The sequence below is a fragment of the Stylophora pistillata genome, chromosome 13, assembly GCF_964205215.1.
Source record: "Stylophora pistillata chromosome 13, jaStyPist1.2, whole genome shotgun sequence".
Lineage (NCBI taxonomy): Eukaryota > Metazoa > Cnidaria > Anthozoa > Scleractinia > Pocilloporidae > Stylophora > Stylophora pistillata.
The window spans coordinates 23,389,690-23,407,115 of NC_142531.1; the positions used below are offsets into that span (position 1 = coordinate 23,389,690).

At 37.2% G+C, this 17,426-nt stretch overlaps 2 protein-coding genes and 1 long non-coding RNA gene across 5 annotated transcripts in view; 1 reads left to right on the top strand and 2 right to left on the bottom strand.

Moving 5' to 3' along the window:
• Positions 1–8,902, bottom strand: LOC111330075 (uncharacterized). 2 transcript variants are annotated; one of them, XM_022934870.2, is made up of 3 exons: positions 8,582–8,902; positions 7,373–7,457; positions 1–3,087 (listed from the first exon to the last, which is right to left on the bottom strand). In XM_022934870.2, exons 2-3 carry the CDS (start codon positions 7,434–7,436, stop codon positions 917–919), a joined length of 2,235 nt encoding a protein of 744 aa, XP_022790605.2. In that variant the 5' UTR covers positions 7,437–7,457; positions 8,582–8,902; the 3' UTR covers positions 1–916. The 2 variants fall into 2 exon arrangements, with proteins under 2 accessions (XP_022790605.2, XP_022790606.2); XM_022934871.2 differs by lacking the exon at positions 8,582–8,902 and adding an exon at positions 7,553–7,704.
• LOC148718227 (uncharacterized) lies at positions 7,536–15,251 on the top strand. The gene is made up of 3 exons (XR_015994459.1): positions 7,536–7,642; positions 8,049–8,165; positions 14,563–15,251. It is a non-coding gene; the product is annotated as an uncharacterized LOC148718227 (long non-coding RNA).
• LOC111330076 (acetoacetyl-CoA synthetase) overlaps positions 15,002–17,426 on the bottom strand; it is a 13,902-nt gene continuing 11,477 nt past the window's right edge. For both annotated transcript variants that reach the window (XM_088742488.1, XM_088742487.1), the window contains exons 17-18: positions 16,783–16,882; positions 15,002–16,148 (exon numbers count right to left, since the gene is read on the bottom strand). In XM_088742488.1, the coding sequence (XP_088598614.1) occupies positions 15,902–16,148; positions 16,783–16,882 (347 nt within the window). In that variant the 3' untranslated portion in view covers positions 15,002–15,901. The remainder of the gene's footprint in view (positions 16,149–16,782; positions 16,883–17,426) is intronic.

Below are 17,426 nucleotides of genomic sequence, written 5' to 3' on the forward strand. Positions count from 1 at the left end.
TTGGAGTTTTGAATAAAACATTTAGTAATTATAAAATTTTTCACAACCATTACTTGAACTTTACTGATAATACAGTTTCAACATTCCTTTGGTTTACAAACAAAAAAATTAAATATTACTTTAAGGGTTGCAGGTGAGGTCAAGACAGGAAGTAATAGGTGGGGAGGGGGGAGAGGTGAAGCCACATAACCCCCTGCCCCACCCCTTCTCCCTGTTTACTTTTCTTAGGCCAACACAAGATATGGACAAATGAATAAAGGCTGATAGTTTCGAAAGAAACTGGGGCTGCGTCGGTGGGAGTAACGAAATAATTTGGATATATCAACAAAGTTGAAGTGGTAAATTGGCCACCGTAACGATTACAAAAGCTGACGTTTCGAGTGTTAGCCCTTCGTTGGAGCGAATATGGACGAACAAGATATGGACATATAGTATATTGGACATAAGAATATATTTGAAGACCAATGAGAAGTTTCTTTACAAGAAGGTAATAGAAGTTAAATTTAACTATTTCTTGGCCCTGATTGGGAGAAAGATTTCCAAACAAAGAATTTGGCCAGGCCATTCAGTCAAGTAGTGACAAGTTTTTAAAAAATATTTCCTTTCTTTCTTGTCAATAAAATTATATCTTTGGAACCACAGAGAAATTTTTGTGTAAATGAAATGCACCCCATTCATTTTATAGTAATAAACAAAAGGTGCAAGTATTGAGGAAAAATATCGCCACATTGAAGTGAAAAAAAAAATTAGGACCAATTTGACCCTCAAAAGAGTACAGTCTATTGGATAAAAAGATCAGGAAGCTTTCCTAAATTGTATCAACGAGTCAAGTACTTTATAATTAAATAATTAAATTTATATTTTAACAATCTCATTAAATATAGCAATGATTCCAGTAGTGACAGTTCAGCCAGGGTCAAACCTGAACTTCCTTCAATCCTCCATAATCTAACAACACAACAACTGTTTCATGGGATTGTTCTGATGGTAGACGGCCACTCTGTGAAACACAAGGTAGCTGTCCTCTGCAACTTCCATCAGATATACTACAGTAGCTTATGGCTTTACCCTGCCACTCTAAAATTCTGTCATTGTCTTTTTTACTGAGAAGATCAAGCTCTCTTTTGGAGCTTAGACAGTCAGTCTTCAAGGAGTTTCTCTCTGATTCTGATGAAGAGTCTTTCCTTATTCTGTCTCCTTCTACAGCTGATAATGTATTGAATGTTCTTGATTTTGGTGAATAATCCACACAATATGCATTTTCTGAGTGAGTTCTTGGATTTGTTTGACTTTCTGAGGTGTTTTGAGCTAAAGGGTAGCTTTGAAAGAGATAAGTTGTTACTTTGCACCTCTCATCAACTTTCTGTGTAGCTGAAAAAGAAACACACTGCACACAGTTACAAATCTTGGCATGGCCTGTTTTAGTTTCCATTGCAACTGGAAGACAAGAACACTCTTTCTTTTCAGAAATCTGGGAAGAACCATTTCCACGACCATCTTTATGGCTCGTTGCAGTTGGAAGCACAGTTTTTGTAGCGCGATTCTTTTGAAATTTTGCATTTGCTCTGAAAGCCAGTAATACACAGTTGACAGTAAATGCCAAAACAGAAAAACAAAATAAGCCTAAAAGTGCAAAAAGCACAATTTCCAAGGAAGAGAAATCTTCTGTATGGACCTTAGCAGCAGAAACATCATTTACAGTATTTGTACTAAGAGTACTGACACTGGAATTTGTTGGTATTCCCGTGCTGTTCAAGACTGGAGCTTGTGTCATCCTTGCTGTAAAACGCTCAGGTCGTATGCCAATAGGATCATCAGTAGGACCTTTCCTCCAAGTATAATAACACGTGTGCTTCCTGGATATAAGTCTTAATGAGACATAAAACATTTCAGCCTCTTGCGGACTCTTCTTGATTTGACGTGACATGTAAAGTACAATAAAACACCTGGCTGCTTTACTCAGTTCTTTGTAATATCCAGACAAGTGATCTGGAAACAAATGCTTTGCTTTGCTAACTTGATTCAATGTCCAAGTGTTGGTTTTTGATGGTGTTTTGGTGATGTTTGACTTCTGTCCACTTAGACTGATGCCAATGATGGTGGTATTGAAAATTTCCCGTAGTTCATCCTCAGTTTTTGTTTCTAAAGCCTGTACAATCTTGTAAGTTGATCTTATCTCCCGTAATCGCTGGGATTGCTTCCTCTTCACTTTCAATAGAAACAATACTGAAAAGGCGAAATCATGACCACCTTTCCTAACAATGGAAAGCTGAGCGCTGTTTATCTCTTCTTTTTTGTCTGCTAAATACTTTGCAGTGCTTGGTGAACCTAACATTCTTCCTCCTCTCATCTCCCACTCATATCCTAGGAAAGCCTTGTAAATATCAGGACCTTTCTGCATTAAATATTTCAGCCAGGACTCCCTCCTAACACCAGCCATATTCACTGTAACATTGATTGGAGGAATTGAAGGTATTATGAGATCCATTTCTGTATCCATACAAGTGTTCTGCTGGATAACAGATGGAAAGATTTCCTCCAAAGCTTTTTGAGCTTGACTGACAGAGAATGAAAGAGCAAGATGTCTTCTACGCTGCCTGTTGTATGCCAAAGCAATGGTGTTGATGACATGGCATTTAAAAGCTCCTGGAAGTGATGCAAAGAATTCCAAAAGCTCGTGGCTGAAGACATTACCAACATAAGTTTTATGAGCAGAGCTGCATTCATTCAGTTTCATTTTCCCCTTTACTGGACACCTTACATTTACATTTATAAGATGCTTCGTCTCCTTTAGGCTGAAAACAAGTTTAATGAGAGATGGAACACTACAGTGGGTTTTTTTCTGTATGGCTGAAAGTATTTTACATTGGTAAGTCTCAGAAAGCCTTGAGAACAAAACCACCATTTCCTTCCTGAATCTTGCATTGACCACTCCATTCAACTCATCAGCTGATGACATGTTATATTTAGGACTTCCTTTGGAACTTGGCTTCTGCAAAAGCCCCTTTAAAAAGTCGCCAGCTTCTTTGTCATTGAGACCAGGCATGGTTTCTGAGGCAATATCCTCATCTACATTCTGTGAGGCCCCTGAAAGTCGGGATTAATGTTCATGTTCATGTTAGTTCAATAGTTTTGCATATAAAGCCCACAAATAAAAGCCAGTTGGCAAACAAATATCCTGTAAATTTCTGGTTTTGATGGTCAGACATTTGGCCAGATCAAGCACTTTTACCATGGTGATCACAATGCAAAACATTTCCTTTAAGAAAGGGGTAAAGGGAGGTCCTGTGCACATCTCACATACATCAAAAATTATAGAAATAATGCATCACAAAAAATTGGGTGAACAACTTTACAGTTCACAAATCAAGAAAAGCAAAAAATTCACAGTTCATGGGGCTTTAATTTCATACTTTTACAGGTGATGAAAATGAAAAACAGTTAATCTCCCATCACACAAAAACCCCTTTCTCCCCTACTGTTAAGATTATGTAGCCCCAACAGGCCTAGGGAACAGTTCACCATTCAATCTGCTTTACTGCTACAGTTCTAATTCAACACAGTGGCTTTGAAAATGACCTTGCTAAAGACAAAAATTACTTGCAGGCTTATACATACCTAACAAATTATACTCACTCAAACAACTTTGATTTTCATATTAATATTCCCTTGACTTCCCCCCCCTTAAAAAATTACCAAGGATGCCGAATGCAAAGCATCCTTACCAGAAGTCAAATCTCAGAGGCATCTTTTCCAACTGACACATGGCTTTCTAGGCTGTTACCCTAAGAAAGTATGTATCTCCAGAGAGCAAGACAAAAAAGCCAAACAAAGTTGTTTTTCATTTTTCCAAAAACATAAAAAGTTTTGAAACATTTTTGCAAAACTCACAAAAAATAATTACAAACACTTGGAAGCTAGAAATTGCCACTCAAAAGATAGATGTGTATAATTTGGATGTAAACTGCATGCAATCCACTTTCCTTCTTCCTTACATGAACCAAAACTTCTTTACTGCTAACTCAATAGATGTGGAAGCTGCAAATGCCTGTTCTTTCAGCTGTTCCGGCACCTACACACGGCAATTGGTAGCCCACCAAACAGCTGTCAATTTAGTGAATTGTAAAACTAAAACTAAATCAACATAAAAACTCATTCTCAAGGATTGGTTGTAAAATTTGGAATAGCATCCCAGGAAACTCAAGGAATCTTCCAAAAGATATTTTCAAGAAAAAGCTAACAACATTATTTCAAAATCTTCAAGTTCAAGATAGTTATGTTGACATAGAATGAATAATCAATGTGTCAAAAGTTAAATCCAGTTAATAGTAGTGTATAACTTATGTATTCTTCTATTTATTGTTATGTGTTTCTATTTCTGTATTTTTATCTCATACTGTCATTTCTGCTTTTAAATTAATGATTTAATATTTAATTTCTGTTTCTTGTATATGTATTGAATCTTTTGTTGAACCGAAATTTATGTAAGATGTTTTAGCATCCACACACTGCCCACCGAGTCTAGCTACGCTATTTCTGGGTAGTGGTTGATTATGTTTAGTTAAGTTAGTTAAGTTAAGTTAAGTTTAGTTAGTTAAGTTATGCAAATGTAATATATTTATTCCCTTATAAAACAATATAAAACAATTATAAACCAACGACATTATTATTAACCTTGACTATACTGTGATCAAATGAGGTTCAGGCAGGCATCTGTCATTAGGGACAGCGCTGAGTGAGTGAGACCACCTATTTAACTTGAGCCCATCAAAGATGATGGCTCTTGAGTTTCTTCAAGTTAATCTGTTCACCTATCAAGTTTTATTTAGTTCTATCTAGTTCATCACATGAATGAAGTTATAATGTAATAAGTAATGTGCTGTGAAATATGGCCGCCCACATGATGTTTGACACCAGATTAATAAGCAATGACAGGAAATGTTCACATCCTGAAGTTGTTAGTTAGCAAGTGTTTATTACCTTTATCTTACAAACCTGACTAGACTTTCCTTTCAAAAAGTTTGGAAAAGAGAGACAGGAAAATCCATGATTTTGGGGCAGCAACCCTGATACCTGAATCCGAAGTCCTGGCACCATTCACTTATTGCTGAATGCATTCTTTATTTCAGGTTATTTTTGTTGAACATGAAATAATCCCCAGTTGTCCCCAGGTCATGCTGGTAAAATGTCCTTTGTGCACGTCATTGACGTCTGTGAGCAACAGGCATGTGCAGCATGCACTTTTATTGTGTGCGGTTTCACACATACCCCAATAATGACACAGCATTGATAACTGATTGACTTATTTACTTTTAATAGCACTGTCAACACTGATTAAAAAGCCTGGTAAATTCCAAAAAAAGGGCATTCTTGACGAGCATGATATCATATGTAGACACAGTCTGCTATATTGTTGTTCTATCTAACTTTGACTTGCATGAATTTACAAAAATAACAACACGCGAAAAGACTTCTTATGACACACATTTGAGATGTTAAGGAAAATGCTATTAAATCGAGTTAAAAGAAACCAATTTAGGTATGGTTCAAGCTTTTTTTAACCTCTACTTGCCCTCAGAGCCTTAGAATTTACTCCATAATTGAGTTACACAACCAGATCAGTCTGTCTGTATTTTGCCTACTTTGGAATTTAAAAATCAGTATTCTCTTGAGGTTTTTTTTTTGAGCCCCCCGTAAAAAACACGAGCTGTCAAAGGCTAAAACTTTTTCTGATCAAGACAAGTATTTTGCAGCTTTGTCTGATTAACAAAGCTTCTGTTGATCTCCAAAAATAAATACCGAATGCTTCAAAATTAGACTTTTTTAATGAATAGACTTTTAGATATAAATAAGTACATCTTTATATTGTAAGTTCTTATTTTGCAATTTTTTTAGCTAATTTTATCTGGTTATTTTAGATGTACTTTTATTGAATGAATAAAGATTCATTATTGTTATTATAAATATAATTATTATTGTTTAAGAGACCGAAGCTAGTGAAAAATGTTTGACAGTTACGCTTCCAGAGAACACTGATACAATGTTACCTTTTGTCCAGAATACCTTATGTGACACTAAAATGTGTACACAAGACTTTTCCATAGAGTATCAAACATGATACTGACAATAATAAATAAAAAAAAATCTTCTGACATGGTACGCTGTAAAATATTTAGTTTAGGGTCTTCCGTTCACACCCACTTGCAATCCATTTCCAGGCCCTTATCTCAGATAATTTGCCATTTTTTCACACCAGTGAAATGAGGAACTCCTTAATCCTATTTTCCTTCCTATTTTCAGTCTAATACTAAACTAAAACCTGGACCTTTTAATAAAACCTAAAATTCAAGTCTTATCAAACTAATAGAAGAGTCATACTGTTTCCTAGTTTTAGTAGGTTTTTCAAACAGTTTCTGCCGTGGGATATATTATCATCATACACTTCCTGTTAATTCCCAAACACCTGGAAAAAACCTGTCATTACAGACTGGCCCTGAAAGGACTAAAGTGGGTATCTGACTTCATTACAAGGAAATATCCAAACCATATCTGGTTGAAACATTTCTCTATCAATAGTTGTAGCAGTTTTGCCCAGCTTCAAACATAAATACTTACTTTTTGAAAGTAATGGTAACTCTTCGACAAATAACAGCATGTTATCTTAAGAGATTGAGATATGCTATGAAAACTTTCCTTTTCCACAAACAAGGAATACAAAATTATATGTAAATTTCAAATGCTCCAGCATTACCCCCAAAGCGTTTTCCAATAGAAAAGCACCGCAAAGTACATAATTTTTGAACAAGGAAAGCTGAACAGCACATCTAACATATTATAACCACAAACTCTAATGAAATTACTGTAATCAGTTTAAGAGGTTAACATATCGACTCCAGTTAACAAACTAATTCAGCTATATTTTGCTTTGTCGAGGAAACAGAGAACTAATGTGGTAAAAGCATATTTCCATTAAATGTCAGATGAAATATTTTTGATGTATGTGCTAGAGCTTATAGGTAACGACGGCGGCGATCACAGTAAATTTCATCTGCGGCAAAAACTTGAACTCGTGCCAAGAGCCAAGTGCCAGAGAATTCTTTCATAGCAATCGGCTTCAAAGAGTATCACCTTATCTCACGAGCCCTCGTGAAACGAATTTTATCAGGGAGCAAGGATTAAATGAAGGAACTATGAACACGAACTGTCTAATCTGGAAGCGACACGCGACAATGTTAATTAAAACAAATTTCTGCAAAATTCCTTTAGAACATTACAAATCAGCCAAAACCCTATTTACCCCGAAGCTATGTTTTTCTAATCGAACAACATATCGTAGCAAAGGTTACTACATTACAAATAAAGAGATCCTCACCTAATCTCATGAGAAATAACATTATAACGATGCTAGGAAGATAGGAATGCCTTGAGTCTTGCATAGCGTCTTTTATCGGTATTACCTATGGAAATCAAAGAAATATCTCTGTTAATCTCTTCACTTACATTTTACCCAAATCCTCCGATATTTAAACAAACGCTAAACCCATTAATATACCTCATGTCCTTTCCTTTTTACGCCATTGATGGTAAATTCCGCACAGAACACGACTAAGCGAGGCCGAAGGATGTTTTCCTTCGTTACAAGGTAGCGTGATGCGTGTCATTAAATTCGAATTTCGTACATCATCAAAGGAAAGTAAGGCTAAGATATAGAAGCTTAAGTTTCTGAAACCGAAACCACAGTAACCTCTTAACCTACAGAGTCCAATTTTGCTCAGTCAAAATCGATAATTTCAAGTTGCGTGATAAATTTTTTATGTTAATTTGTTAGATAAAAACATGTGTTATATTAATTGAACTTGTTAAAGCCACGTTCTGTTTATCTGACATTACCAGATCGTTCGAATTTGGCATTTAACATGAGAAATTCAACCATTACTGATATTCAATTGTTAGAAAATGCATTAATGCCACATAAGATAACTTTTGTGTTTGCTCATTGTTACTAGATTTCACACCAGCATGTAATACGTCTTGCTCTTCTTTTATAGAAGAATAATTCATGATGGACAACTACTGACGACAGTCGAAGAGGATCGCCACGGTTTCAGACAAATCAGTGAAGACAAAACAATTGAACGCTAAAATAGCAGTCCCACATGACGTAGGTAACTGCAAATTTGTTCTCATAAAACGATTAGTGAAGACTATGGTCCTTTTTTAAACTGTGTTATCTCTAACTTGACTCCTAACTGCTTAGAGGATGGCGTTCAACCCTAAAACACCTATGACATACTTGATATACGAAATGGCCGACACTCGTAAATAAAAAAGTATCTGTCACTTTGAACCGAATTTTGAAGACCCGTGTGTTCCTCATTTGGCCTCTAAGCTTGACAGAAACTCTCGGCAGTCGAAAAAACTCCCAAGCAATATTCTAAGTGTATTTGCCCAAAATTAGCCCAAATATGACCATAAGCAATGCGTTGGTGATCCTAAAAGTAACGAATATGACAATGGTCATGGACGCAGTCAGATACTGAAAATCGTCAAAATTAACGTCGTTCTTAGACAATATAATCACCTTCTGACTTGCCGTTGAATTTCAAGGTTGTAGAGACTAGTTCCCTACATGAATCTTATGGTATCCTCTCCGGCACCAAATAGAAACAAATACCATTCGAAAACAACTGTAGCCCGCCGCGAAGCTCAGTCAGTGAAGTTTGACGTAGTTAATTTGATCAGCTTTGATTGACAGCGCCAGATTGTTGGGTGACAAGCTTGGCATGTGGCAAAAAAAAGGAGAAAAATGGAAGAAAAAAAGTAAGAACAAAATTTCGGTACTTCTTTTACAAAAATATACATTGAGGAGCGTTTTCATGATTTCTATGTATCTTCGTATGGGACAGTAAAGAGAGAACCATCGGCAGAAATTGGATAAATTCCTAATCAAGGAATGAGGAAACTGATATTTCCAATTCGCGGTTTATCGATACTTTCCCTTGGGTTTTCACGTAAACACACGTCTCAGAAACAAACTCTTTTTCGTCTTTTTATCGTGTTAAGAGTAGCAAAACGCTGATTCCCAACCGGAAAACTTTCATCAGTTTTGGTTCCCCTTTCTTCACAAATACAAAATGAACATTTCGAAGTCGTGATCACGCGGCGCGCGGCCATGAAAGACAATGAAACTTAAACCAGAATTTCCGACGCTTTTTCAAGAGCTCTCCGATCAAGATAACAGCAGTGATGTTTCGCTTTCTTTTTCAGTCTGTTGCGCTTCCATCAACTTAAATCAGATCAAGTTTTCTTTGAACATAGCACAGTTGCATTGAAATAATTTTATTATTTTCCCCCTTGTCCTGTAGAGACTCATTTCTACACACGCCTTATTACCTCGCCGACGTTTAAGTTTATCGATGAAGGTGTAAGATGACCCTTAGATTTCACTGATAAAATTAAATTCCATGTCGGTCAGGATTTTCGCGTGCCATCGCAATATTTGGTGTTCTTTAATATCTAAAGACCTCTAACTGACAGTGCACCCTTAAGTTTTACTTATTTATTCGTATAGGGTGAATTATATCCAATGGAAGCTTTCTGTTGCTGTACAAAATACAGTTATCCAAAAAATTTTTGTCTTTCCTGCGGAAGGGTATTTCTGCCGATCGGTCGCATGTTGCGATTTTACCCACTTGAACTTTACATAACATTGATAACCGGGTCCAGTGAAGAGAAAAAAATGGAGATAAAAGCTGACGGTTTAAAATATGTTTTTACACGCAAACTAAATTAAAAAATTAATTCCTCACCGTTTCGCTCAACGTAAAAAAGAAAACTCAGTTCCTCAAGCTTTCTGCTAAATTTTGATTCTACGCTTTTGTCGTTGAATTACACATGTGTGTTTAGCTGTAGATAGTGTGACTTTTTGTAGTGAAAACAGTATTTAAAGAGCGCTTAGCAAGGTGTAAATTGAACTTTCCCAGAGAGATGCATTAATCAGAGCCGATAACCTCAGACGATGACAGAAGTTTCAAAATTGTACAACAAATCGAAGTGGAATCTAAACAAAACTAACTTGAATTGAGAAAACGGACGTACATTGCCCATAGCGTGGCTAACTTGAAAAAAAAAAAAAAAAAAAGTTCATGGTTCAGTTTCTCGTGAGAAAATTTAGACGATTAGGACTGATGCTTTAAAACCACATATGTGTTTCATTATCTACAGGATGATTCTAGTCAGTGAAACACCTCTTGAAGGGTCAATATACATAACAATGCTATCGTCTGTAACCATATGAAGGGGCGTAGTTTTTCATTTACTTCGCCAGCTAGTTAATTTTATCTCTTGCTGATTGTGATAAATGAGACAAGGAATCTTAGATGAAGTTGGGCCATTTGCCAGTAGATTTGAAAAGGAGTGGTATTTGAATCATGTGATAGTGATCAGGAAAATGGCTTTAAAGAAAAGGAAATGAATTTTAATTCTTCCGAGAACATCGTTCAGTGAGGTTAAGTTTTTCCCTAACCTCGCCACTTACATGTTTGGTAATCCAACTCTGTTTCCTTTTTCTAAAGCTGCTGCGTATCATAGTATTGCCGGGTCAAGATGAAGCCCGCACCCTTCGTCAAGAAAGCCGTATAGAACAAGACGAAACAATAGCCAGGAAATGGCTTCTTTGATATCTACACAAGTGTGGATAACATAAAGTTTAGATAAAACCACAACTGAAAAAGGAAGAAAAGAGAAACCTGATAAACATATTGACCAAAACGAGCAGAATGGCAGCTCTCGAGACATAATTGAGAATGTACTTCCTAATTTTCAATCTGACTCGTTTTAAGTTTTGTTACTGAGTGTGTGTTCACGAATACAAATGTTTACAATAGACACGGAGGGGTTCCTTTGATGTTATATCTCCGTAAGAGTAGGTCTTCTTGGAGTTGGTATCCGGTGATAAGTTTTCCTCGTAACATGTAAGGTATATCACTAACATCAACATCGTTATTGCTCACATAGGTGGTTTACACGTTACGTCATCGTTGCCAAGGTGGTTTGCAACCAATCTCTAGAGACACAGGTAACAATGGTGAAAGGATCAAATGCTGGTGGACGAACAAAAGAAGATAATGAGATATCTATAAATAGCATAAATAGCGCTATCTACTGCGAAGGATCGTGCATCATACGTATTTAATACCGCAGTTCAAAATATATGAACTTCATATATTCATTGTATCTGATTTATCATCACGGGTTTATTACGAATCAGCTTAACGGCCTGCTCCCAGTTGCCTTGTTAGCTCAATTGGTAGAGCGCTTCACTAGTATCGCAGAGGTCAGTGGTTCGAATCCCGTACAGGCCTGATTTTTTTCAAGTCTGAATTTCGCTATTGTATAAATAGCGCTATCTACTGCGAAGGATCGTGCATCATATGAGATATCTATTGTTTACGTCCACCAACATGGCGGCGATGACGTAACGTGCAAACCACCTATGGGTTCACATACGAAGCCACAGCTCTTCTCATCCAATTACTGAAAAAAAATATACAGACCTCTGTAAAAATAAAGCTGACTACGACAGCAAAAACTATCAACAGCTTTTAGGCATGGAATTGAACCTTAGCAGGAAATGTGCCTAATATGGGCAGTTTATCGTTGTTATGTAAAGGAAAGACGAAACATAATATAAAGCTATCCGGCATGTTCAGGATTTGGAAGGGAATCAACCTCTCACAATTGTTTAGAATCATCAATCATTGTAAAAGCCAAATATACGCCCCCAGATCCACAGGTTACCAAATTCAATAAGCCTTTCTCTCAGTTAATAAGTTTTCCATCGTGAAACATTCTCATTTTGAAATTTTCTCGCTCGATATAGCCTCGAAAACCAAGAATTTGCGGATTGATACGTTTTCTTCGCGATACGGCTTTCATTATTTTCACAAATCAAAACAATTACACCATGCACTATAGCTTTCGTTTGCATGCTGTTAGTTCTACCGGGATCATCTCGGCCTTTAGCTGTAACGTAGCACATACTTTCAAGCGAAGCGCCGCCCTTTTATCGAAACCTTATCGGCTAAGGTTTAAGCGATATCTCGCTTTCGAGAATTTTCAATTACCTTTTCAAAAGCGAGATAATCAAGAGGTGTAACCGAGATAATGTTCTATTTATATTCCACCGTTGTCCTCGGAGAGTTTATCGGAAAGAGCGGTTTTTATGCCATAACCTGTGACTCCGCAAAACCTGCTGAAACGGAAACCAGCACCATTTTGTGGTATCATTATAGTTAGCTGTTTTTTTTTTTTTTCTAGCTTGGAATTGAAAATGGTCGATGATTAGTTAATAACCCAACGATATCTGATGAGTGTGGAATCTTTTCACGGTGATCTAATGTTTTTTAAATGAATACGCGTGAATTGGGTATGACGGAATTGTTTTCCGAAAGAGGAATAAGAACTTTCGGGCAGCAACCACGAAACTGGACTAAAAAGTAACGCCCTTACCTGATGAGAAAGCAAATAGTTTTCGTCAAACAAGAGGACGCGTAATGTACTGGTTTTTTTTTTTTCTTTTTTTTTTTTTTATTAACACATAATTTGACCCTTACGAGTGACTAGCAATTAATTTCTCCTTACAATATCACCTCTAAATTACACATTAAGGTCATGAGAATATAGAAAATGATCAGTGTCTCAAGAAGCTCTTGATTATTGAACAAATTCTCTTTGTTAGCACCTTGGGAAATATGAAGAGAACGGTATAGAGAATATACCTACTGATGTTAGGGTAGACAGGGCTACATCTGCAAATACTGGCCAAGTTTCACGGTATTAACCAAAAATAAAACCACTGACTCATCTATGGAGGTTTTTCATCTGCAAAAATATTCCAGTGGCTTCACTATCCGGACATCCACATTGGCTCCAGATGGAACTGTTGAGTCGGACGACACTTAAAGTGTTGTTTTATTCTTATCTGGACCACACAAATTTCTTGCTTTAAGTTCAAACACCTCTTTCAATAAGTAGCTTATACGATCTTAAGTTTCGTGGCTGATCATTTTGATGTGAAATAGGGTCTGGGAAGCGAAATTCAGATTTTCAATCGCTTAATAAAAATCAAACGTGGGAAATTTTCAAGGATCGCCCACGTACAGGTCTAGAGCGATTTTCTTATGTGATGATTAGAGTCTCAAACTCCATTCCTAATTCAGACTGTAAGATTTTCGAAGTTTAAATTACAAACGACTTTCAGTGACAGTTTATCATTTCCTAAAGAGTACATGTACTACTTCGAAATAATTTAATTTGAAACTTTTTTTGTACTAAAAATCATCTTATTCCTAGCTATTGTAGCCTCCACACATTTTGGTTGGTTTCCTTAAACATAGTATTATAAAAATGCAAAATCGTGTATTTCTCAACGAACAGTGATTATTTTTTTACATGCTGAGGTACTTAAGAAACACTTCAGCTTCTTGGAAATACCTTAAGGTATACTTAACGAAGTTATTTGAATATATCAACAAAGTTGAAATGGTAAATTGGCCACCGTTACGATTATAAAGGCTGACGTTTCGAGCGTTAACCCTTCGTCGGAGCGAATGGGGGAATTGTGGGTTGTGTGTGCACGCAATCCCCCTATTCGCTCCGACGAAGGGCTAACTCTCGAAACGTCAGCTTTTATAATCGTAACGGTGGCCAATTTACCATTTCAACTTTGTTGATATATTCAAATTATTTCGTTACCCCCACCGATACAGCCCCAGTTTCTTCCGAAGTCATCAGCCTTAACGAAGTTAGATGACCATGATTCGTCTTTCGGCGACGTCTTAGGAAACTTCTGCAGGATTATACGGTTCATTGCCACCTTAATTTACACCTCATAAATTCATACCAACGGAAAAGGAAAAAAAAAACGTTCAATTCTTGCATGGGTTCATTCCAGCGAAGTTCTCAACAGGTTGGTCTTAAATGAACGTGAGAGAGAACGAAGATATTACATCTGTAGACTTCCTGTCGACGTTTTGAAATTTTTCTAGAAGCGATCGAGCAGAATAAACTGTTATGCTGTGTTATAGTGCAATGTACTTGTCATCGCATCGAAACGGCAGCTGCTGAGGTGGTTTTCAACCCTCTAGATAAACAGAATAATACGTAGAAAGGAATAGATACCCAAAGTTTGCCTGTTTCTTCTCTTTTGTGCACCTTCTCAAACCCGCCCGTTCGGAGATCCCCTTAGAGATTACTGGAATTCCAGACATGACAGATATTAGTAACTGCTTTCATTTCTGCAGAAATTTCCTTTTTCGCAAAAACAGTTTTCAGCAAGGATATAGTATATTGAGATGAAAATAACGCTATGAAAGATGCAATTGTTTCGGCGACTTCACGACGCCATTATCAAGGGAATGGCAATTATTGTAGATTCTGGGAAAATCTCGAAACTTGATCGCCAAACTCCGCCCTTTCCCCTCCCAGCGTTGTAAATCTCTTTAACCACCTTTGACCGCTACAAGCTTAATCTGTTAACTTCATTTATCAACCTTGTCATAGAAATGAAGGGAACTACACCAGCTTTGGAAAGAAATGCAACGTTTGATCTCATTACCCTTTCCTTAACCAGCTACCAGCGACTCAAAAATAAAAATCAAGCCAAATCATATCAACGGAAGGTCATTCCAACCTAAAGATCTGTCAAGTAAGACTGAGGACAAAAGTGAAGAACACATCTGATCTTCAAACTACTACTGAGTGTCTAATACTGATCATGCAAGCGAAGTTAATGAGAACAGGAAAGAAATTTTCATCATCTTTAAAGTCTTATGGTCTAACTTCATAAGTGCTAAAACCTGGATTTCCTCATTAATTGTTTGAAGAAAAGAGGATTCGATAAAACATAGATTTCCGCTCTTGGCTCAAAAGTGTTCGTGTTCAGAGTTGTTTATGCTCTTTCTAGGCAATGACCAGTCGTAAACTGGACGAAGAAAGCAAAACTTGTCTCAATTTTTATTTATTCCCTTTATTGTGATACCATAGAAAGGCTTCAAATAAGCCACTTAGCGCTATTCGAAGAGGAATTACATAGCGTGTTCGCTCTGTCTTAAAGACAGGAAAGTTTTAATCGTGCCGAATTTCAACTTGACTTAGCAGAAATATCATAATTCATTGTGACCTTGTTAAAAATAAAACACATTTATTAATTCAGAGTCATGCTACTATAGGGAAACAAAAAAAAGAAAACATGCATCTAACTAGCAGCTGGGATGTGTTTCACACGCACTACACGCACTCAGGTGTGAAACACTCGCGTGAAAAGACGCACTACATACGTACCTATTGTGACCACAAATATTTACCTTTGTAATAAATACGTTCTCTACCCTTGGATAAAAATCAATCTAACTGTTTGATAACACATTAAGGTGTATAAAAAGTGGCATATCGCCCGCTTTCGACAATTATTTAATCCTTGATTTTCTTCAGTTATCCAAAAAAAAGGCATAAAAATTTCGAACTTGTATATGCTTTTCGAAACAGATTGGATTAACAGGTAGCGCAATGAAACGAGTTCCTTGGTCACGTGACCCCTAAACGTCACACTAGAGGATTATCTGCTCCATAAAATTATCAAAAATGTTCACAACAAATTTTTTTTACTTTGTCATTGTCGTTACGATTATGTGTTTGTGTTTGTAGTAGGGTGTTTTGGTGGAACACTCTTTGATTGCGCTGTTTTAGTGCAAGTTTGCAACAAACATTTAAAAAAAAAAGTGCCTCCCTGCCCAATCTTTAATTTAAATCGAGTTTGACACATGTCATAACTTTGTCCTCCTCAAGTTTTAGTTTGTTTGTTTGTTTCCAAGTTGGATAAAGCGTGTTCTCAGACATAGATTTATAAATTTTCTCCTTGTTTGAGCTCAGTAATGCCATAGTAAAGATCCAGAGAGTTCGGGTTCGCTAACGCTCCCCTGTTTTTGATGTGTTCTCCTGCAAGTATCCGTTTGACAGCAACCTCCACTTTCTTCCCACTTGCCGTGTAAGGAATCTCTTTTGTTTCCAGGATAATTTCTGCGACGTGTCTGGCTGACAGTCTTTGCCGGATCGTAGACTTCACGCGCGCCACAAGCTCTTCGTTAAATCTTAATGTGAAATTAATAGTTTAGGATAATCGACGAAAATTAAAGGTTAGTTAAAAGCCAAAAGTTAGGGAGCACTGGACTAAAAGTGAATTTTATTCTGACAACTAATCCTTTACGAATTAGAGGTAACACGTACACTATTGTCATTAAAGAGCATTTCAACCGAGTATCGTAAAACCAAAACTAAAGATATCAGAACAGCCAATCAAAGGAAAGAAAAATTCCCCCAGGAACCAATGATAACTACACTAAAAACAAACTGCCTGGAGCGCGGGAAAGCGCGGGTGGGCTGAGTCACGATTAGTTTACAGTTTTACATTTGATTAGTTACGGGTCTGACGCGAGTTTTCTGCACCAATCACGATGCAATCCTTGCCTACCCACGAAAATTGCTGTATCATATCTGCGTGGCTAATATTTGAAGCAAGATTTTTTTTGCCGATATTGAACGATAATCTCAATTTACTCTGCCGAGTAATTTCAATTTAACTCAACACGCCCTCATAAGATCCTCGTTAGCACTTAAGTTTCGTTTTTCTCTAGTTTCGATGAAACCCATGAACTGTTCTCTTTTATCAATCTGCAACCTTTTTTTCTTTCACTACGGAGCACTAGTTAAAGAGTTATTTCCGACCTGAATCCGTTGCTCATCTTCAGAAAAAGAACAACCCGTTCTCCATCCTTCATCTGTTGACCAACACACAAACTATCTTCCACTTCTTCAAATCTCTCAACTACAACAGTTCAGGAAAAAACGCAACAGTCTTGTGTTAGACGAGGTACTACTGATTGACTTGGTTATTTCCTTTTCCTACCACAATATTCAAAGTCCAAATTTGAGAGACGCAGTGATGTCTTGATTAGTGCGCTAGACTGCAGATCTAGTTCGGGATTAGAACCCGGGCCGGCTCATAGTTCTGTGTTCATGGACAAGGCACTTTACTCTCACAGTGCCTCTCTCCACCCCACCCAGGAGAGCAAATGACAAACAGTCAAAGAAATTTAAGAATATTCTGATGGTGGGGGTGCGGGGTGTGGGGGTGCGGGATGCGGGGTGCCGGATGCGGGGTGCGGGGGGAGGGGTGGCGGGTGGCGGGTGTAGCTGCGATGAAACAACATTCCGTAAACAAAGTCCTTCTCGCCTCGTGTAACAGAGGCTGGGGACAAATATCAGTAGTGACACTTGACTTCTAATATACAACCTTTTGCATCACCAAGGTAAGCTTCGACATAAAAGTTGATAAAGCACTCTCAGAGTTTTTGGTAGATCCCCTTTTA